Source organism: Nanorana parkeri, unplaced genomic scaffold (assembly GCF_000935625.1).
Source record: "Nanorana parkeri isolate BGI_ZX_2015 unplaced genomic scaffold, ASM93562v1 scaffold1417, whole genome shotgun sequence".
NCBI classification, from domain to species: domain Eukaryota; kingdom Metazoa; phylum Chordata; class Amphibia; order Anura; family Dicroglossidae; genus Nanorana; species Nanorana parkeri.
In genome coordinates, this window is record NW_017307685.1 from 111,034 (window position 1) to 134,978 (window position 23,945).

At 40.8% G+C, this 23,945-nt stretch overlaps 1 protein-coding gene across 1 annotated transcript in view; it reads left to right on the forward strand.

Annotated features, from left to right (window-relative positions):
• Window positions 1-239: 239 nt before the first annotated feature.
• LOC108798157 (phosphoglucomutase-like protein 5) overlaps window positions 240-23,945 on the forward strand; it is an 84,589-nt gene continuing 60,883 nt past the window's right edge. Inside the window, exons 1-5 of the mRNA XM_018569886.1 lie at window positions 240-921; window positions 10,960-11,122; window positions 15,097-15,243; window positions 16,283-16,408; window positions 23,399-23,589. Of these exons, the coding sequence (XP_018425388.1) occupies window positions 664-921; window positions 10,960-11,122; window positions 15,097-15,243; window positions 16,283-16,408; window positions 23,399-23,589 (885 nt within the window). The 5' untranslated portion in view covers window positions 240-663. The remainder of the gene's footprint in view (window positions 922-10,959; window positions 11,123-15,096; window positions 15,244-16,282; window positions 16,409-23,398; window positions 23,590-23,945) is intronic.

A 23,945-nucleotide genomic window follows, 5' to 3' on the forward strand; every position in this document is an offset into this window, starting at 1 on the left:
GAACAAATGTTTGAGCATACAAAACAGCATCCAGTTACACAGCCAAAGGACAACAATTCTCAGCTTCATTTTTTTACTGGGCTATTTTTGGCATAGGCTTCTGTTGATTGCAAAGGTTTAGCCCTCCCAGTTTTTTGGCAAACCCTTGTCCTTGTTCAAAGACTTACATTTGTTATGCATTGTACAGGCTCATGATTCAGGAGAGGGAGGGTGATGTGAGGGATAAGGCTTGGGAGGAGGTAGACAGTAACTGTAGAGGGCTTGCACTGAACTTTAGAAGCTCATCATCATCACTCAGTGATCTGCAGGCTGACACACTTAAAGAAGACTTCTCTGAAGTTCAGAAAGAAGATAGAAGTCACACTGGATCTTATGCTTCTTATAACTGAAACAAAGTGAATCTCTCAGCTGTGTTCACTGCTGGATTTTTACGGCACTGACAGTGACAAGAGGAAACACTTGGTAAATTTGAAGACTGAGATTTCCAGGACTATCAGAAGTTCAGAGGAAACAATTTACAGCAGTGGAAGCTTAGGCAGGGAGGAGCTGAATTCGCCCCTCTCTCTCGGCATCCCCTTTATTTTTCTGACAGTTGGCTTGCATTATTTCCTTTGCACAACAGTGGAGTAGAGAAAAAGACAGGGATACATTGGAAGGGAGATCATGGAAATAAATCCGATTCCTGTAGTTACAGTCCAGACAGTCCCCTATGATGACCAGAAGCCAGGGAGCAATGGGTTTAGAAAGCCAACAGCAGTGTTTGAAAGTAAAAGGAACTATCTGCAGAACTTCATCCAAAGTGTGCTGTCCTCTATAGACCTTCGGGACCGCCAGGGCTGCACCATGGTGGTGGGCAGTGATGGCAGGTACTTCAGTAAGACCGCCACAGAGATCATTGTTCAGATGGCAGCAGCTAATGGGGTAAGACAGAGCATGTTTGCTGTAATCAATAGCAATTTTCCTCTTATCATTATCATTCAGGCTAGTGTAGATGTGCTCTATATGTCTGCACTTGACTTTGATGTGTGCTTTAATCACTGTAGATTTCAATTGACTATGGGCTGTTGATGACCATTTGAGGATACATTTTACATGCTTTGCTTGTTACTTTTTAGGATGCCACCAACCCTTTTCAGATCCTCTGCTGTTGCTTAGTCGCATGCAAAAGCAGATCAAACAGTGCCCCGTGGCTTGCATCTTTGCCAGGACTTGCAAAAGAGTCAAAATGCATGTACTGTGTCTAGAGAAAACGCTAATTTGTGCTTCAATAGATGTGTTGGAGTTGCACTGCACTTGTATGCAAAAGGTAGTGTTCAGAACAGAGCATATTTACCTGAACCCTAGAGATCCAACAGCTTGTCATCTGCTGTAAAACTACGTATGCCGCTTATTGTGCCTGTATAAAGTACTAGATGCCCTAACTTATGCTTTCATAACAGTAAGGGGCTACTGTTTCTTTATTACTGAAACATGTAAATATATGGTTATTATTCATATGCTACTTTCTTGGTAGTCTTCAAAAAGGGTCAACATATTCTGTGAAAAATAAATAAAAACATCTTAAAACTGTATATGTTGAGTATTCATCCAAAAATATTTAATGTACAGTATTTTTAAATGAAACTGCACTGTCTTGATTTCAGATTCCTCTTTTCACCCTGCACAGCAGTATTTAGTAAGAGAGAGGGAGGGTCAGATGGTGTGCTTAGAGTACACATGTACTGACAGGAGGAGAGAACAGTGTGAGCAGAGAGATGATTTCATCAACATGCTGCTGCTTGGCTTGAGTGAGTTTCGACCAATGTTCTAGAACAAGCTATGCTGCTGTTGCAGTGAAGGCCTAGGATGTGGCTATTTGTCAAGGGTATTATGGGTGTCTGGATCAAGACACTGGCTACAAAGATTTACATCCTCATATGTGTATGTAGCTGCTTCCCTGGAGTTTTGGTTTTAAGTGAGTGGTTTCACCTTACAAAGTGGCTTAATATTATAGTTACTTTCACACATGCCTCAAACCTAAGCTGACCATACACCTATAGATTATCTGCAGATTTTCCATGGTCAAGTGGAAAAAGTGCAACACATTCCTCCATCTACGATACACTGTGTGGAAGGAGGAATCTCCTACTGGGCCAAGCTTCAGTATCTTGCTCGTCGACTCCGCTGGCTCTCAAAATACCTGAACAATGTCTGCATCCAATCAGATTGTTCAGGTACTTTGAGAGCCAGCGGGGTCGATTAGCAAGATACTGAAGCTTGGCCCAGTGGGAGATTCCTCCATCCACACAGTTTAGCGTAGATGAAGGAATCTGTTGCACTTTTTCCATCTGGCTATATAAAATCTGCAGAAAAACTATAGGTGTATGATCAGCTTTAGGCTGGGTTCACACCTAGGCGTATCGAATATGCGCGTTTGTCGTGCGTTTCGTGGCACACGTTTTTACCGGGTTTCCGAGGGCTACCTGGCTGTATCCTGATGGATACGCGTGGCAAAAACGCCCCAAAGAAGCTACTGTACTTCTTTGGGCGTAGGGCGTTTTGTAGCGCGTTCATATGGCCTGTAATACGCCCAGGTGTGAACCATACCCATAGGAAATAATGGGATTTTGGTGTTTGAACGTTTTGCAGAGCATAGGAACGCGCTACAAAACGCCCAGGTGTGAACCGGGCCTTAGGCCTGGTTCACACCTGGGCGTTTTGTAGCGCGTTCGAACGGTAAAAACGTGCGTCACGAAACGCGCGACAAACGCGCATATTCGATACGCCTAGGTGTGAACCCAGCCTTAGGCATTACATCATGTCTCACTACTCTGATGATTGGAAGTGGTACCACTGGGGTCCTGCTGGAAGAGCACTGACAGCACATAGTTAACAAAGCTTGCAAAACAGGAATGCTGAATGCCTATCTGTATTCAGAGCTCATGTAAAGGTAGGCTACTACTGTATACTTTATGCTGGTTTTATGACGCATGGAGGGGGTATTGAATAGCGTGTTCTTGAAGCTTGATAAAAGGTTCACCATAAGTAATCTTGTTTCTCTCTGAAATACCTTTTCGTGCATTAAAGGTTTTACTGCAGGAAAGTGGACTTCTACAACCCCACTTATATACTGCCCCAGGAGCAGATCCAGAGTCTAGGGAGGGGCACTGCCAGAAAATAAGGTGTTGCTTATTGTAATAATACATTACATTGCAGTTGTTTGTTATGTATAACAGCAATTGTGCCTTTGTATTTACACATCCTGATGCTTTTGTGGCAGCACATCTGACAAACAACATTTGGCACATTACTGTCATTAAAATGGGCCCATCATCCACACGGCACATTATTGTGTTTTATTGCTGTGGAGCTTTGTGATACACACGGTCCAGTCAGTGTGAAAGATTGATGGGCCCCAGAATGAAGGAAGGGGGGTCCGGTAACCTGCAATGTCGGCGGTAACCGGGGCCACCCAAGTTGGGAAATGTAAAGGCCTGTTGTCAACGATTCTCATTATCGATTATTTGCAGCACTGCCACCGCCACTCTGCTCGTCCGTTCTTGTCCCCGCTGGTGCTGGCTGCAGCAGTCTGTGTCCCTTTCAATCCCCACCTGTATCGGCATAGGCAGCGGGCATACAGAGCAGCGGGGAGAAGAGACTGTCACTGCGTTCCCCTGTTGCCACCCCTCTTACCTCCGCTGCAGTCACTGTCCCAGCCCTTTGCCAGCCCGTTCCACCTCTGTCCTGCCTCCTTCCTCCTCTGCCCCACCCCATTCATCCTCTGCCCCACCCTTTTCCTCCTCTGCCCCGCCCCCATGCCTTCTCTATCTAGAGGCTTGGAACACTAGCCAGCCTGCTCTGCCACTGACCTGACCTTTAAACTCAGCTGTGGGGTACAGAGCTCACCTGACTTCTCATCTAATGGGGTACAGACCAAACCTCCCATCCCAGCTATGGGTTAGAGAGCCCACCGGACCTCTAATCCCAGATATGGGGTACAGAGCTTACTTGACCTCTAATCCCAGCTATGGGGTACAGAGCACACCTGACCTCTCCTTCTGCCGCTGCTGCCAGCCTTGGGCAGCTCTCTACTTGTCACTGGCCCCCGTCTCTCTTTTCTCTCCACCGCCTCTGTGTGTAGCTATGGGGTACAGACCTCACCCGACTTCTCCTCCTGCGATCTTGCTACCGCTGCCAGCCTTGGGCAGCTCTCTACTTGTCACTGGTCCATGTCTCTCTTCTCCCCCCACTGTGTGCACTGACCCCCCTCCAGCTCTTCCCCTGCCACCGTGCCCACCTTTCTCACCACCTCTGTGTCCACTGACCCCCCTCCGCCTCTGCCTTGAGAATGAGCTGTGACAATTCAGCTTTGCAGCAACACAGCAACTTGGTGCTTAAAAGTTGTACTTTAATGTTTTTTAAAACAGAATATTTGCCAAAATTTTAGCTTTAATGGACTGTTACACTGACAGTGTGGCTGACATAAAAATTGGAACGTTGTGATCAGATATATATTTGGTAATCAATACCAATTATAACTTTTTCTTAGTCTAACTTAGTCTCTGTAATTGCTCTTCTGGCATAGCATACCTGTGTTTCCCACTGAATCAGTGGGGTTGATGTATAAACACGCCATGCAAAAACACACCTGTATTGCGCGCATGCGCACATAGGCGTATTGCGCGAAAGCGGGTTAATAGGCGTAAATCAATGGCGGCAATGCACACGCCTGTTAATGCTGTCAACACGCGCGGACGGCGCGTTATCATCTACGTGTTAGGCACTACTTCCTGGCTACTCCTTAAAGGATTGCCTCATGAGAATATTTATTGGCATTATGATTGTTGAAATGGAAATATATTGCTTATTGTAATCGGACATTTTAGTTTAAACTGCTTACTGTTTCTGAGCCACCTCCAAGGAGGGGAAATATCTAATTCTAACATTCATGAGCACAATGCTCATCACAATGCTCATCACAATGCTCATCACAATGCTTATCACAATGCTTATCACAATGCTTATCACAATGCACATGGCTCAGCACAGTGGCTTAGGGGTTAGAGCTACTGCCTTGCAGCACCTGTGCCCCTGGTTCAAATCTTGCCTCAGATGATATGGACTTTGAACATCCTTCCTGTGCTTGCATAGCCCTTTTCCAACCTCCCCTCTAAATATCAGCATATATGATTGTGAAAAGGGAAGAATTTTGCTTATTATTGGGGACGGACGGACGGATGGGACGGACGGACTCCAATAGATCATTGCATGGCGATGTTGTGTAAATTAGCTGTACGTTGTGTTGCTTGCGTTGATGAATGCAAGAATGTAAATGCATGAGCTAACAATTTTTGTCTAAACTGTGATGCACTCATGTTGTTGGGACATTAATTAGGTAGTACAAAAAATAATGAAAGTCTCTCCATAAGTGGAATGAGGAACACTTAAAAACTGCCAAGAGGAAATAAGTTTTCAAAAACAAACACCTCTGGACAGTACAGAATGGTTGGAATAATAGTTGCGTGTGAACACGCTGCTAAAAACTATGTCCCAGTCGCGCGCATTTATTCTATTTACCAAGAAATCGTGAAGAATCGGCGTGCTTGTGTTTCTTGGCTTAAGAAGCGTGTGAACTTGTCTCCACACATGCGCAGTTGGCTCATGCAGAGCTGAACATGTCAATGGTGTGTAAGTTCCATATTTTTGAATACTGTTTTTAGCATTTTCTAAGTGTTTTTTGGAATGTTTGTAGGCATAGAGGTCAAGCAGTATTATATGTGCATCATGTGCATGATTTTTCTATATATGGCATTAGTGGAAATATGCTTTTAGAGACTTGCATGCCGCTATTAAAGCGGCGTGTAGCCTATGGCACAGGCTACACGATGCTCGCGTACGTAAATACATAAAAATGCGCCATAATGGCGTGAAAATGTGACACGTTGCTCGTGTTTGGTTGATAAATATGTTTTGCCGTGTAAAAACGCGTGTTTAGGTTAGTAAATCACCCCCAGTGTATTAATTTCAACAGTAAACTCATAATGTGCCAAGAATAAAGCAAAGTTTCAACTGTTGGAATCCCATGCTGTTGTCTTCATGACTTTCCCATATACAGACTTCAGCTTACCTCAATAGTCTCTTTGGAACTAGAATTCGTATATGGTTTCTAAAGTGCTGTTGAGTGCATGTACCTATAACATTTGCATGTGTGTATAGTAGTTTATATAAAAAAACACGTCCAGAGTTCCCTTTACATGACATAAAGTTTTTTCAGAATGGTTGGTAAATGGTTGGCAAGACTTTATACCTTCCGAACAGCTGTAGGAAACAAAGCAAGCTATGGTCTGGACAATGGAGACCATACATTTTTTTTTTTTATTATGTATTTTTAAACCAAAAAATTATTGAGCTTAAAGTATCACTTCAGCCAAACCTTCAGTTTTGAATAAATTGGGGGAGCAATAGAACCTATGTTAATTCTGGGCTTAGCCCCCCCATCACCCCCCCCCATTCCTCCCCCTTTACAACATTGTGTACAGTTTTCCTTTTTAACAAGAGAAACTATACTGGTATAATTTCCTGGGATTGTAGTTTTCAAATGTTACTACTTTAAATAAAGATTATCACAGGAAGTGTGACATGGTTACTTAATGGAACCTGTGCAAAATATTTTCCAAATTACATTTCTTTAAACTTTTGTCTTCATGTTTATATTGGCATTAAAGAAATCCTAAAGGTTAAAGTATCCATTAAAATATTATAATATTCTGTTGAAAAAACATGCCAGCATAAAGCATTTTCTTTTGTGCTTTGCTCCATGTTAGACTTTAAGGTTGAGTTAGATAGGGAGTTTTTGCATAGTCAAAATTCGGTCAAAATCATAAACATTTCAGTGAAATTGTATCATGCAAAATTCGCCATATCAGCACTGACATAGTGATCACATTGTATTGTTGAAAATCAAAGCCCAGTGGTCATACTTGGGTGCTTTAGGGTTTGGGTCCATTCCTGTTCCTCAGTGTCAACAAAGCCATGTGATCCAGTGCTGATATGGTGTTCACATGACTTTGTTGATAAACTATGCCCTGTGATCATGCTTGTTTTAAATGTTAGGGTTAAAGGAACCCTGTCATTAGTTTTCAAATCTGCCACAATGAATATCTTTAAAAAGAGAATAGTAAGTACTCACCTTTCCTTTTGCCCGCAGCATCGCACACTGGTCTAGTCCCATATGAATGGCACCAAATTCCAATGGGAAACTTACAGTTATTGGAGTGCTTTACAGCCCTCACTGGTTCCTCCTGCTGACCTTCATGTCACCACTGGGTCCCTTAGTGACAAAGTAGTGCTGGGAGAAACCAGTGAGAGCTGTGGGGGATCCAGGAGATTGACACTCCCAGAAGTGTCAGTTTGCTACTGGATTTCAAAGGACCAATCTTGTGGAATAGTGCATTGTTCAGCAGCTCAAGCAGCAGGAAAGGTACCATACCGTATTTACGGTCTTCTATTACAGGACATTCCCAGATTGGAAAACAATTTTGCCAAAATCAATCTGTTTATCTCTATTCATACAAGGGGAATTCCCTTGGTTACCAATAGGTTAAACAGTGAGTACTATTCATTGTTATATTTGCATTAATCACCATTGTGCAAAGTGTGGTTGCATGGGATTCTTGCTTGACTTAGTTACCTGTGTCATAACCTACATATTGGTGACGAGGATGACAACATTTCTAGATCTGCTTGCAGTTACACCATTCTATGTTTTTGGAGGATTTAGTTTTAATATAGTAGTAACTGTAGTGACTAAACCTGCACAAAAGAGAGCTCTTAGGTTGTGCCTAGTGGGACCTGAACAAATACACCACTATAGTTAATAGGCTGTATGGACAAGATGTGTATTGACAAGAGTTTGACATGATACTGGTGTAGGGATCTAGAATTTTTCCAAAGTCTCCTCCTATACTATAGTGATCTGTTAAGGTAGATTATTCAGCTTAGCTGTGCTGGCTAGTGTTCTCTAAGTGTGCATTGATTATTCTTAGTCACATGCTGTGTTGTGTGTCCACCAGTAAGGTGTGCTAGAGATAACACTCCACTTGAAGAATGTTTAATGCCTAGCCAATCAGTAGGTCCTGGGAGTCTGCTGTGAATGCTGGGAGAGCTATTAAATATCTGAGGCACTTCCTAGCACAGTCTCTTTCCCTCCAGGGTGTTCCCCTGTGAGGATGCCACAGTGATTCACTAAACTAGGCCCCAGGCCTGTGGGCCTAGGGGTATGGAAGCTGTGAGGATCTCCCAGTCTGGGAGGTGTCTGCAGGATGCTGGCTGCAATTCAGTGTTACCCTGGCCTAAAGGAAGCAAGCTGCAGGTGTCCCCCACAGAGATGGTGAGTAACAGACTGAGTTTTGGAAGCAAACACTAGAACCTTCCACTGCTGTCCTGCCTTGATGTAATGACTGAGCACACACTAGAACCTCAGTTACAAGAAGCCAGATTTACATGGTATGTGTCCAGCCAGTATAGTTTTATAGAAGAAGGAACCAGAAAGATATACATCTATATAGAGGACCAGAAGAATATGCTTTGTCATACCAAAAAGGGTATCCTGTATTCCCTCATTCTTCTACCTTTATTCTCCATGCACGTGCAAAATAAAACTACTTAAAATATATTCCAGGTGACTGAAGTTTATTACTCTTATCCACTACTTACCAGAGTTGTAAATACAGGAGAATATGCCCAGGGACCAGGTAATTCTCAACTGGGGGTCCCACTTGTACACCACAAGGCCCAGCTGGGTGGAGGCACTGCCATTACAGTTATGTTACAGTCCCTTACTCCCACTTAGAGGAGGCTCAGGGTTCTCAAGTTACCTACAGGTTGGCAGCGGTAGATGATTGGGGACGGTCATCTCACATGACCCCCCCCACCGAATCAGGGCTACACCATCAAGAATCTAGAGCCATTCCACTTTTCTGGTGATCTCCTCTTGTTAGTGCATCTACTCCTCTCATGTCTTTAGCTTTAACTTCACATTCAACAAGCAGCAAGGGGAGCAAACCTCCAGAGCTCCAATTCTCCAGCACAGAATCTTAGCAAGTACTGCCATCATAAGGATAATTGTATAAATAGACAGTTCCCATCTTCCCATGCCCAAGACAGTTAATTTGTGATGATCAAATGATCATTTTTTGATTATCCTAAATATGTGCATGTGGATCTCTAGGCTCTATTGAGAATCCAACAATTTACGAATCTAGGCAGGCAATTATAATTTATGAATTGTACGGTTTCTACTGATTGGATTAATCTTAATGCATATATTAAAGCAGAACTACTGTATACTCACCCCTTCAGTGATGCAACATACTCAATCTTCCTGGCTGGCTGCTGAAACATCTTTGCCTAGTCTTCTTCTGGATATGACATTTTCAGCTTCTTGGCCATGCTGGGATGTGCAGGAGTTGATACATCTTGGCAGATGCTAAAATTGTAACTGAGCTGCATGTGAGCAGACAAGTGAACATGTCTCTTCTACAATAAAAGAAAACCCAATTGTTTCCAAACTTTTATTTCTGGTGTCAAGTTGCACTTTAAGGAGAGAAATCATTTGGATGTACCTGTTTTTCAAACCTTCTCACTATTTATTTTGTTAAATCTTACTAAGTGAAGTCCTAACTAACGAAACTAAACTGTGCAACCTCTTGCAATTTATATACTTGTATCTGCCCAGTCTGTGTTAAACTAATCCAATTTAACAAGTGGTACTGTAAGTCGGTTTGACAGTTGTGTATTAGCGTCTGAATATTTGCCATACATAGTTGTGCACTGTTGTAATAAGTACACAAGAGAAGAGTAGACTAAGACATTATAACTACATGTCTTTACAGATAAAGTGACCCTTGAGAGTCTCATCTTCTATGATTCCACCTAAGGACTTTATGTTAAGCTCAACTGTGGATCCAGTCCTCAGTCCCCCTAATCAGACACCCCCCTACCCCAGCTTTATCTTGTTGTGACACTTAACCAAAGACAGACCAGTCATGTGAGCTGCTGGATCCTCTTTAGTCTTCTCATGGCAGTGGGCAGCCTGCAAACATGCAGAGTGACACTGACGCATTGATATCAGCATCCCTCTTTGCATCATTACACAGGGAATCAAGGGTACCCTGAGAACCTCCCTTCGGTAGGCATCATTCAGGTCACTTTTGCAGTCTGAGATGCTTTTTTATTTTCAGAACCAAATCGAACATTGAAAAAGAAAATAATGTGCGAAAATTAAAAAAATGGTGACTCACAGCTCTCCCTGGTAAAATTTGCCATAAACTAGGTGCAGAGCATAGTTTGATAACATTTTAATTTACCTTACCTTTCAGAAGCTTTGAACAATTTGGTTTCATAGCAGGGCCCAATGGAATGACTACAAAAGTAATCATCTTTAAATGTAATATTGGTAATAAATTTGTAGCTCTAAAAACAAGAACCATGCATCATGCCATTGTTGTCAGCTAGTTGCCTCAGGCTCAGAGGCCATCCATCCCCAATGGAATCCTTCTTGTCACCATCATGGTCTCTAATGGCAGGTTTGCTAGGCAAAGGGTCAACCTGATCCCCACAGTCCATATTGTGAAAAACATTCTAACTCCTTTTTAGTTATCTTGTTAAAGAAATTAGTAAGGTTAAGTGACCAATAAAATGCAAGTGTTGCTTTATGTAAAGGAGGTACATTCACAATGTTCACAAATATTCGTGTAAAAGTACACACATTGGGTAGAAAATGAAAGAGCTAACTATGGATTTAGATTTGCTGTATGGACCTTGGCTTACATGTGTAAAGGGGACATTCAGACACTCTGCAAGAACTATATCTAAAAGCTCAGATAAGGTGTTACACTTACTGCAGTATGTGTTTTTTTCAGTGCTGCTGGGAGAACTGTGTTATTGGTCCTTACTTTTGCATTTCCTCTGTAAATCTAGATTGGACGATTAGTTATTGGTCAGAATGGACTGCTCTCTACCCCTGCTGTGTCTTGCATCATTCGGAAAATCAAGGCAACTGGTGGAATTGTTTTGACAGCTAGCCACAATCCTGGAGGACCTGATGGAGACTTTGGAATCAAGTTTAATGTTGCTAATGGAGGTAATAAATTCAATTTCACATCTTATGTCTAACTGCTTGTATGGGTTGCTTGTACACAGGAGAGAGAAATATTAAAAAGCCCTGTGAAAAAAAGAATATACAATGAATTTGATCATTACTTCTATTAACCTTATACAGAGGACAGAGTACAATATTTTTGCAATAGTTGTCCTTAAATGATATTGCATAGCTGCATGTACTTTCCTAATGTTGAGGCCCCTTTCACACGTGCTGATCAGAAGAGGATTCGTGCACGGATCTGGACCTGGGCAGAAGTGGGAGTATCCGGGTGTAAACGACACCCATCCTTTTACAAACAGCTGCCTATAGACTTACAATGGAGCACCCATGCAAAAGGGACCTTAGGGTTAGGATTTTTATTTTATTTGATATGCAGCTGTATGCAGTATTTTGTTTGCAGTCTATATGCTAAAGTTCAGTACTATATTAAGATATGCAGCTCATGCATTGCCATGCTTGCTTTGCGCTATTTAGAAAAAAAAATTAGTAGAGTTCGAGTAATAATAAAGCTATAGAAACACATGTACATGTTTGGAATAATGTGACCTACACACAAGAGAGTTTAGCATAAATGCTGGTTACACATTGAACATCCATAGTCGACTAGACACAAAGATGTAACCTAGCTGTCTGCAGATATCTTTGGGTCATGTGAATGTTCCTGTTTAGGTGTATGCAGCACATAGAAGAAAGGTAGGACTCAGAAGGCAGACATCCCAGACTTGGACATGGCTTTCATGATTGTTCAAATGCAATCTTCTCAAGGTCTGCCTGGATTTTCCTGCACATATGAGATCATTGTCTTATCCATCAAACTCGGACAAATTGAGTGACATCCTTTTACCTTTAGTTACTCTGAGTTGTTTTCTAAATTTCTGATAGTTTACATTTATTTTTTCCCCTGAGTCAAATTAAGCCATTAGAGCTTCTTAATGCAAGACAAGGTACAGTAGAAGGTTAGATGGTGGAAGAGTTAGATATCATACTAGTATAGGTTTTATCCTAAGAGTATGTATAAATGTATAATCTAGTTTCATTTCTAGACTAGATCTGGCAATCCTGCAATGCTCTACAAATATCAACCAATCCTATTGACTTATCTGCACATTTTTCATATTTCTCTGTTTTTTGTTTATAAGTGTATATGCAACTAAAAATAAAAAAGAAAGAAGAGGAAATAAAAGCACACCATGTCACTAGTATAAAATATTTTCTCCATCTACCCCTGTAAAAATTGCCTGAGCTCCAGCCCTGGCTGGTTTCTGCAACTTCCAAGTGTGACGAATAGTGTGTCATCTGATGGGCATTGTCGTTCCTCCCACCAGCCTTGACATTACTACAGAACATAGTAGTGATGTAGGGGCTGGATAAGAGGGGGCACACTATCAAATACGCACAAAAGTGATGGATAACAACGACACTCGGAGCTCTGCAAGTCAGCAAAGAATTCACTCACTGCCTGCTGGACAGGTAAGTGTACAACCTTTTTACAGGGGGTAGCTGATGGAACTAGTGACTGGGTCAGTTTAACCCCTTCGTGACTGACGACGTACAGTGTACGTCGCCAGCATCGGGGCTGTTTAAACAGACTCCCGGCGACTTTTGCCGCCGGGAGTCTGTTTAAACTTGTAGAGCCGACTGTCGGCTTTACAACAGAAGCGATCCTGGCGACTTACCTGTCGCCAGATCGCTTCTGCGTCCCGAAGAAGGGGCCGCCCCCCCCGCCGGACACCCCCGCCGTGCTTCCCGGGCTCCGTTGCCCCTCCTACGGGCCCGGGACCGGCGATCTTTGTGTCCGCGGGGAGCTGGGGAGGAGGTCGACGAACTTCCGTTCATCGATCCCCTCCCCGTTCTATGGGACCGGGAGCGATGCAGATTGCATCACTTCCGGTCCCTGGGCTGTCAGTTCTGGGCTCCTGCAGCCCAGCTATAAGCTATTGAAGTGCGATCTGCACTTCAATAGCTTATTTCCAGTGTAAAGGTGACACTGAGGGTCTTTTGGACCCCCAGCATCACCTTAAAGAGGACCTGTCACCACCATCTGCTATTACATGGGGGGGCTTGCAAGCCCCCCCATGTGATAGCAGTCAAAGTAAAGTAAAAAAAAAAAAAAAAACAGTTTTTAAAATTAAAATGAAATAAAATAAATCTAATAATAAAAAAAAAAAATTTTAAAAGTACCCCGCCCCCGCGAGCACGCGCGTCGCCACGTAAACACGCGTCGGGTGCGCCTACGCATGAAAACGACGAACGCGCTACACATGTTGGGTATCGCCGCGCACGCCGGAGTGAGAGCAATAATTCTAGGGCCAGTATTTTGGGGTATCTCTAAATTGATGACCTGTGGGGGCTTTTAAAGTGTCTTTTATTGACTTTTTGGGGTACTGCAGTTTTTCGCCGTTTCACGGTCGCACGCAATCTGTAAACTGGGCATGTTGGGTATCGTTTTACTCGTTGTAACCTCATCTTTTATATTTCATTAAAAAAATGGGTAATTTGTTGTGTTTTGGGGCATTTAATTAAATTTGTCACTAAATTTTGGGGTTTAATAAGGAGTTGCGCTAATATTGCGCAACATAAAAATTTTCAACTACCACCGTTTTATTCTATAGGGTCTTGGCATTCAGAAAATATATAATGTTGGGGGTTTTACGTCATTTTCAGGCCTAAAATGTGGAATATAACATGGGTGCAAAAATTGAAAAAAGGGCCTCAGTCATGAAGGGGTTAAAGGAGCTTTTCATCTAGTGAGTCTTTTTTTTTTTGAGCTCTACAAGTCAATGTAAACATAAAATCTTACCTACCATTCTTGAGGTATGACACAAAGAAGAAAACACAACATAAATTAATGATTTCTAGCATATCTGCCTCTAATTAGACACGCCCTCAAAGTAAACCTTCTTACATGCCCATTGTTTTCCTTGTGCTTCTGTCCAATATGGGAAATTCATCAGTTAGCTGGGACCTAAAAGAGTGGATAAACACATAAAACTACAAAGTAAGAGAGAAAAAAAACAGAAACTATGGTACGACTGAAAAGCCAGTATTTGACTCTGCAAAACTGTATATAATATACTGTATATGTATTGTATATATACACCACAAAGTGTTTTATGTGGACTAGCTCTTTATACTTTTAAGACACTAGTCTCCACTGAAAATTCAATACTGTTATTTCTGTGAACAAAACCTATAACAGGGTTTTTATTTGCTAAACTATTCTTACACTATGCTGCTCCACCAATCTGGGTTCACAATCTCAGGTGGTCATATTTTCCTAATACAAAATGGAGAATGAATATTGCATATTGTGTGGTAAGCTGATGAAACACATGACTGCATATATGGAAAAAGTAAATAAAAACATACTTGCTATAGAAATCCTGCTTCATACTGAATTTTCCATTTTTGGCTAGCGGTCTTTACTAAAGTGTCAGATCTCTGGAATGTAGACTTCATATTCCTAAAACGTCTGAATTTCTTCTGACACGTTCCTTTGTATTTGTGGCAGAAATTATACACAGGGGGCCTTAAAAGTGTCATATCTCAGGCTTATGGGACTCTGCAAGTAACATTTACTTTTTTCCCAATATGTTGGTGTCCTCTTTTTATTACAAGATTTGACATTAAACGGTGTAGAGAAAAGTACATCTATGATTGTTCATACAGAAAGCAGATGAGTTCCTTACAATACTCAGAATATTGCATTGCACAAAAAGACTTACATGTGCTAAGAATTTTGACGTATTATGTTTTTTAAATGCTGCTTTTTTAATACACATTTTTCAACTCCGTGTGTGTAGCTGACAGCATATATCGACAGTCCACTAAATCATGCTTTTAGAGTTCCAAACAGATGTTTCTAGATAGAGATGTTGTACACATACTGTATCTTAGTATTTTTTTTAATGCTATATTGTTAACATACTTGTGTTTAACTTTTTATATTTCAGGTCCTGCTCCAGATGCTGTAACAGACAAAATATTTCAAATCAGTAAAACTATAGAAGAATATGCTATTTGTCCTGACCTGCATGTTGACCTCTCAAGGGTGGGAAGACAAGAATTTGACCTGGAGAATAAATTCAAGCCATTTAGAGGTACAGACATTCTTTGTGTAGGTTGTACCATTTTGAAATTGATGAAGTTAAATAATTACTATACAATGTAGGGTTGCTTTACTAAGTAGGCTGTCCACTTTGCAAGGCGGGGTGAAGTTCTGCTGACTTCCATCATCCAATCATGTGCAAGCAAAAATCATTTTTTTATTTTTCTTGCGTGTGATTATGATTCTTTAAAAAGTGAAAATTGCCTTGCAAAGGGAATAACTGATTTGCACCTATGCATTGGATATTTTTTTATTCTCTTATGGACATTTTTAAACAACAAGAAGTGAGATCATATTTTCTTCTATACTGAAACCACTATTCTAAGTCAAACTTGAGGAAATTCAATGCAAAATGTAACATTGTACAAACAATGCACAATTATCATATATGGCAATAAATATAGGGGTTTCATATAAAACTAAGACTGTACTGCACACATAAATTGCCACAGTCCATAAATACATATAAAAAGTTGCCAGTATGGGAAGAATACCATACATACTGTACACTATTATGGGTTTCATAATTGAAAGCATATTCTTTGAAATACTTGCATTTATGGGGCCTGTGGCACGTTGACTCTGTTCTTCTCAGCATGTTTACTAGTTTAAAAACACAGCAGTCCAATGTTTCTTTAACTAATCCTCAATTCCTATTAGTAGTAGTTTTTACAGTTATATTTACAGATTTCCATGAGAAAAAATTTGTGTTTGCCTGGAATGTTACTAATTAACACCACTAACTGAACCTGGATGACTGAAAACACATGATATGTTATTAGTCCCTGAGGATTGGAATTAGGAAATACTTTATCTAACAAGTCATTGAGAATGTATGGGGTTTGATCAATGGGCAGTGTTCATTAGCGCATAGCACCATCCAACAATCACATATGGCAACAGTAAACATGGTTTCTGTGGATTACAGAGTTTTGCATATACTGTAGATGTTGCTATTTGTATTCCATGTGCTTTTAAGAATTTGTATTTAAACATTTCTTTATTCCTTGCAATGTTCTTATGTTTTCTAGTTGAAGTAGTTGATTCAGTGGAGGTATACCTCAATTTACTAAGAACAATTTTTGACTTTAATGCTATCAAAAGCTTGCTTACTGGGCCCAACCAACTGAAGATAAGAATTGATGCCATGAATGGAGGTAAGGTTAATGCTTCAGGATGCTGTAATGAATACAATAGTATTTAAATTATGTGGCAAATAAAATGGCATCAGTATTGCCAGCCAGCTGTTATCCTTTTGTTGTATGAGAACAGAAGTAAAATACCAGGTACAAAATAATAAAAAAAAAGAATGTAGTTTTGTGATGACCAGAGACATCAGGCAATGGTTGGATATTAGGCGATGAACCAACCTCTAAACTGTTTAGCCACCTGACAGATGTATGGTAGTACATATTTATTAGAACTCATTTATATAGTTACAAAGTTAGTATGGAAAAAGGTTGAATAAATAGTAAACATCCAGAACCCTATGCTCACATAACCCACAATTAATCAGGAAGAAATCCAAAAATCCTCATAAAGCATGGTTCAATTTGCTGCAATTGGTGAAAAAAATATCTTCATGATCTAATAAGGCAATGGGCTATTTCCTGGTTCAATAATCTCTGGTGTTTCTTCCTTATTAATGTTAATATGCAGTTATATTCTGCACATTTAGTAAAGCATGCAGCCTTTTTCTTCCCCACAACCCTAGCCCGGTGATTGTGGAGGTCTGCGGGCTGTGGGGCTTTTCTGCATTTGGGTGCCCCCTTTCTTAAAGGGGGCACCCAAATGCCGCCCCCCTTGTGAATGAGTAAGGGGTAGTTGTTACCCCTACTCATTGAACAAATAGTAAATAAAATAGTAAATAAACACACACCGTGAAAAAGTCCTTTATTTTAACAAAAAACACAAGACAGTCTTTGACAAGTCTTTTATTTAGGAAAAAAAAGTGTCCATCGATGAGTCCAGAAAAAAAAACATTCTATAATGCAGGTAAATCCAAACTGGCTAATTTACTTTTTCTTTAAGATATATCAATGAGAGGTGTCTGTTTAAGTTTTCAGTGCTCCATAGAAATGACAGTTGGCACCCAATTCCTTTAAAATAGGGCTGGTAATGATTACAATTTTCCTGTTTGATTCATTTTGTAATCGATTAATCGACTAATTTCGATTTATTATAACGCACATACAGAGGTGGGTCTCACCAGAGCTTTGAGGGGGCCTCACCAGGGTAGCAGGGCTCTGTGGGTTCTAACCAGCCTTGTTAGACCCACAGAGCCCTGGCAAGACCCCACAGAGCCCTGGTCTCACCAGGGCTCCATGGGGTCTCACCATGGCTCTCTGGGGACTCACCAGGGCTCCGAGGGGGTCTCACCAGGGTAGCAGGGCTCTGTGAGGTCTAACCAGGGCTCTGTGGGGTCTAACCAACTTTGTTAGACCCCAATGCTGCGAATGGACAGTTATGATACCAGACACTTGTTGGGGCCCCTGTGATTGATACTTATTGTTGGGGAAAAAATTAATAATAAAAGGCAGTTTTAAGTCCAGAAATAGATATTCAGTCATCCATTGTTCCTGAAAAGATCAGGAAGAATGAACCAGTGCAATGATTCAGATCAGGAACTGCTGAACCAGTGCAATGGTTCAGCAGTGAACCATTGCACTGCTGAATGGAGGGTCTATACATTCCAAATATCAGCCTGGGCACGAGAAAGATTTGCAGCATATAAAATGAGGCACATAGAAGATCCAATTACTTTGCAGTTACAATAAGGCTCACAACGAAGGGAAGGGGAGGCTAACGAAGAGAAGGGGAGGAGTCCTGTGATGTCACGGACATCGATGTCACCGGACCCCTCCCCCTTCCCTTCGTTAGCCGACAGAGCCACTCAGGGAAGGAGGAGGAGTCAGTGACGTCACCGGATCTCCAACGGAAGACCCGGAAGCCGGCGGAGAGGTGAGTTCCGATCAAAATAATTTTGATCGATCAAAAAAATTAACGATTAATCGAAGGATCAATTGTTAATTTCCGCAGCCCTAATTTAAAACAAGCATGAATAGGTGATAATCATGTTCCATCAGTTATAGTATCTTTAAAACTGGCTGGGGTTGATTTACTAACAGTGAAGGTGAATGTTAATTAAAGCAGAACTCAGGGCAAATCAAATCTTAACCCTTGCAGTGGGGCTACCCCTGCACTGCAAAAGTTACAATAAGTACTCATTTTGCCTAGGGAGCTAAAAAAAAAAAAAATTATACTCACCTGAATCGCGACCCTGGCTTGCTTTTAGACCAGTCCCTTCAGCCTCGCTCCCCCTCCGCTTCAGAAGTCTAAGGTCAAAGCGCTGTGCAAAATGTTGGCGCTATATAAATACTATGTAATAATAATAAGGTCCTGTGAGTCATCATGTTCTATACAGCGTATAGATTTTGATTTGATTTGCCTGGAGTTCTGCTTTAAGGGGGCATTGTGTTAACTTCAAATGCCCCCTTACTTCATGTGCAAGGAAATTTAAAAAAGAGTGTTTTCTAGCATGTGATTGGGTATCCAAAGTGAACACAGTCACGCTTTGTTTGCTAACCAACAAAGCGAACATACTTTGCAAAGCTAGCCACTACTTTGTTAGTTGAACAACCTCTACTCTGTACATAAACCCCTCTGAATATACATGTACATCAATGCCTTTTATTTGATGGCTTTTCTTAAAGTAAAACTCCAGCCAAAATGTGTCCACTTATTGCTGAACAAATACTGTACATATACTATGTAGTAAATGTTGGCATTGCATTATTACAAATACATTTTACTGGGACATTGTGCTTTATAAGGAAACAATGTGTTTTATAAGAAAAAGGGTCCATGCATATCAAATGGTAATCATCTGAACCTGATGAAATTGGATTAGCTATGATATGCGATGTTTGTATGGAATGTTTATGGATAATAGAGGATCAGGAAATTGTTCTGGTGCCAAAGGCTTTGTGGTCTGACTGAGGGTAATTTTAAAGAAACATTTGCCTATAATTTCCCTGAGAAAGGCATTTTCTGACAAAAAGTCATAGGTTAGCTTATAAAAAGTTCAAAGAAATGGCAATCACCATAGTTTAGGTACACAAACAATAGGTTACAATGCACATACAAAAAAATGGGCAATGGGTAAATGATTTTCTAAATTGCTGAATGAAATCATTCTTTAATGACTGATAATTTGTTGTAGATGTTATCAATACAAACAGTCCAATCACTAGCCATACGCATTGCATAAAACAATTGTAATGTAATATACAGTACCTATAGTTTTCAAAGTGGAGTGGTCTTAGGTGTGTCACCTACCTCAATATTTAATGTTTTTCATTTACCTCAATATTTGTTTATGCTGCTTTGGATGTTTTATGCATATGTTATAATATATGTGATGTAACTCCATATAGTAACATATATGTGATGGATATACTCCATATAGTAACAGAGACTTTTGGAATTGTAACAAGAGGTTTGAGGTTGTAATAATTTGCATGAATACATCACAGCAGCATTAAAGTGATAAATATAGTAAAAAGGATTATAAGCTATTTCAAATGCTGATGAAATCACTTACAATGGATGCTGCTCCTTGATGTTTAGGTTTTAGTTTCCTGTTGAATACGCTGGTCCCCTGAGCCCTGGTCCTGACTTCCTCTTTTAGAGTGACTCCTTTGTCAAGCAGAGTGCAATGCAGTCACCCTTGTGTGTAATAGTAAGCTGTGTGTGTGTCAGGGGATCCCAGCGCAGGTGACCCCACACCTGCACAGGTACCCTTACAGGCAGACCAAACACATGTGACCACACGGACCAGGTAAGTATGGTATATATAAATATTTTAATAAACCTAGCAAGCTAACTAAAACAATCCACAACAGGCATAAACCAAAAATGTAACACAGGAAACCGGGTAACACAGGAAACAGGGTACTAAAATAGCATGCAAATATCAGGTTCTCAGGGTTCAGGCCAGAGGACTCAGACAACAGGGGAAAGCAACGAAATCCTGAGCCAAGGTCCAGACTGCAGGGAGGGTTTAAATACTCTCCCAGGAGTATTACCTAATGGGCTGATTCCTGACAGCTGGGAGACACCCACAGGTGAGCACTGGAGCTGCAGGTACCAGCACCACCCAGTGGTGGTCTGGCACCTAGCAGCCCCTGGCTGCCTGGAGAATCCTGCAGGTGAGCCCAGGAACTGCAGGGCTCAGCTCCAGCGCCACCTGGAGGCGCTCTGGATCCTAACAGTGTGTCTCCACAAACACACAGACACAGCAAATCAAGCTACTTCCCTCCTCAGTGGCCCCCTCTCCTTCCTCCTCCAAGCTAGTAGATGAACAGTTGCTGGAGTCTGCACTGTCCTTTGTGATCTTGTACTGACAGGAAATTCAGGGAGGCTGAGCTGAGAGACGTAGCTCTTGCCGAAACATGATGATCCTAAATTTTTGGGCAAAAAAAGTAACTCAAAACTTTGCTGGAAAATGTATATTTGTTTGATCTAGATTAATTATTGAAAAAAGTTTGAGAGTTGTATACTACTTTCATTGTTTTCCAGGTTCAAAATGTGTTGATAAAAACAAGGATACTTTTTTCTAAACAAATGTTTATTTAAAGTTTTCACATAGTAAAGAGATAATATAGAAGATAGTCCACAAGTGGTACAAGAATTAATTAGAAAGCACTTGGGCAGGGTATATATAAAACAAAAACCAAAGAAGGTTTCTCAAGTTCCATACAAAATCTGTAGCAGAGTCCAGTGTTTTATCAAAGTCGCAGGGGTTCTCAGAGATCTTATCGAGTAGATAGACAAAGTCAAAGACCTTCATTATGGTAAGAACATAACTGGCAGAATGGGGTTAGAATCTCAGGGCCCCAAAAACTAGTAATAGCATAGGCCATGTGGACATGCTCCACTAGGAAGACAAAGAAAGAAGACGTAGACAGGAAGCAGACAGAAAATAAAAATAGGAAACAGTAACAAAGGAAGGAAGAAGAGAGCCTCCCAGAGTAATGCATCACAATGCCATTATCAAAAAGGGGTTAATATTATTATTATTATACAGGATGTATATAGCGCCAACATTTTGCACAGCACTTTACAATATAAGGAAGACATTACAACCACAATACAATTCAAGACAAGATGGTAAGGAGGGCTGGGTTATCAGGTAGACTGGAGCAGATACGTCCCAGGCACCCCATATAGCATTGAATTTACCCAGTCCATTGCCTAATCTAGTCGTAAGATGTCACATCAACCTGACCTCCAGGACCCCCTTGCAAAAGATCAGAAAAAGAGGGAGAAGAAATATTTATCCACCTAGTAGTGATCAAACAACATGCAGCTGTGAGGATATGATACACCAGTTCCAGTTGTTTCTGGTTACTGGATCTCATGGGAGCAATATTTCAGTCAATTTAGAAAGCATTAGCTTCCCTCCAGAAGGGCGAGATGCCAGGGCAGGTCCACAGGCGGCGATACGAGTCAACAGCAGAATCACAGCGCCAGCACTGGTTACTAGTAGCAGGATAAATAAAGTGCAAAACCTCCGGCGTATAATACCAGAACATAATACAGATAGAGCTTATATGAGCTGGAAACAAAGCATCCACCATATGGCCACCGTGAGTTCACGTCCTAATATGCATTCCCAATTCAGCATACATTGGTGTTTGGGAAAGGGGTCCTCAGGGAACACACACAACAGTTGAAATATATCTAAAATCATCGCCTTCCAAGAGGGTCCTTCCCTACAAATCTTCTCAAAGTGGGTCAGCTGGTCGAACATAAGGTCTTTGGTAAAGGATTGGGCAAAGTGCTGGATTTGAATATGTAAACCTGTGAGCTATGTCTATAAATTGAAAACATGAGCATTTACCCCCATGGATGGATCCTGCAGCCACAAAGACTGTCTGGAAGGTTCAGAGTGCACAAAAAGGATGTCAACAATGATTTAGGTGTAGTCAAGCTGAAGCGATTCTTACATCGCCTCCACATATGTCTGGTAAAGTGCATTGGGGCCAATAGCCTAGCATAGAAGATCATTCACTCTGAGCTCCACAGCAGAGGGTTAGGGTGTACTGGGGCCATCCACAATTTCTCCAACTCTGTCCAATAGTCATATGACCAGAATGTAATCCAAGAAGCCAGATGTCTTAAGGGGGCTGCCAAGTAATACTTCAATATGTCCGGGGCCCCAAGCTCACCTAGCGAACGGAGTGTACAAATGAGCGCCCCTTGGAGAGTCTATGGTGTTTATAGCTCCAAATATAGTTAAGTAGGTCAGTTTGGAGCTTTTTGAGATATGGAGCTTTTTGAGATCTTGTTTGAAACTGTCAGTAGAGAATTTTAGGAACAATAGACATCTGTGTGATCAGTCCAATCACTAGCCAGACATCTTGGACATTGCTATGTGAAAGGATACTTACTTACGCTCTCTCCACATGGAAGGCTTAGGTGTGCATTTCATCTCTAGCAATCTTTGCATACTGTTTGAATGTGTATTTCATACTGTTGTTCTTTTATATTTTCTTACATGAGTAAAATAAAAATGTTTACCAGAAAATTGCTACAGTATAACAGAAGCTGTCTTCAATTTGCGAGCAAAATGTGAACAAGGATGGAATCACTATTCTGCAAATACAAATTTTTTACTACTCAAGATTAAAATGTACTTTATAGCATATTTATGATAAAATAAATATATTACTTGTTTCATCATTTTAAAATGTCCCAAAAGAATCTTTAGAACAGAATTACATGATATCTTTTAGTAAATTAATAAATGTTGTTTCTTGATAATGTGCTTGAACATTTGAAGTTATGCTTGATGGACAGAAACAACATTCTCAATAAATAATTAAAAAATAAAGATATGTATAGGATATGAGGAGATAATTTGAACCTACCCAATGACTGCTGAGAGAATGGTATTCTATTGAAAGCAAATGGCTATTAGAGCTTGGCTCCTGGGTGTCCATATATAAAAATAACAGATCTTGTTAGCTCAGCAGAATTGAATTCCGACACGTTATGAGTATTAAGCCTATGTGTTGAACTGTGTCACCGGCCGCTAAGCACTGTCTTAGTTAAGAATGCACATTGTGTCATCTTTCTTCCAGTAATGGGTCCATACGTCCGACGAATTTTGTGTGATGAATTAGGAGCACCTGCCAACTCTGCAGTCAACTGTGTCCCCCTTGAAGATTTCGGTGGGCAGCATCCTGACCCTAACTTAACATATGCCACTGGGCTTTTGGAGGCTATGAAGGGAGGGGAACATGGATTTGGAGCTGCATTTGATGCTGACGGAGTAAGTATTTCATGCATTCAGAGATTGCAGCTATCTCTGCCAGCGTTTTGTGTTGCTGGAAGCACACAGTTAGTTACTGATATCACTAGACTATTCTGGGATACATAGTAATTGCTTAGTCTGGGGAACTTCCTATATTGCAAGGCATCCTCCATGTTTATATTAAATATAATAAAATAATCTCTTTATCGTCCTTTATGTTTGAATGCTCTATCTATCTATCTATCTATCTATCTATCTATCTATCTATCTATCTATCTATCTATCTATCTATCTATCTATCTATCCTCCAGGCGGAGGATCAGTGGTTCTTAAGTTTAATTTAAAAAGTGCACTTGTACTTTGATATTCATGAT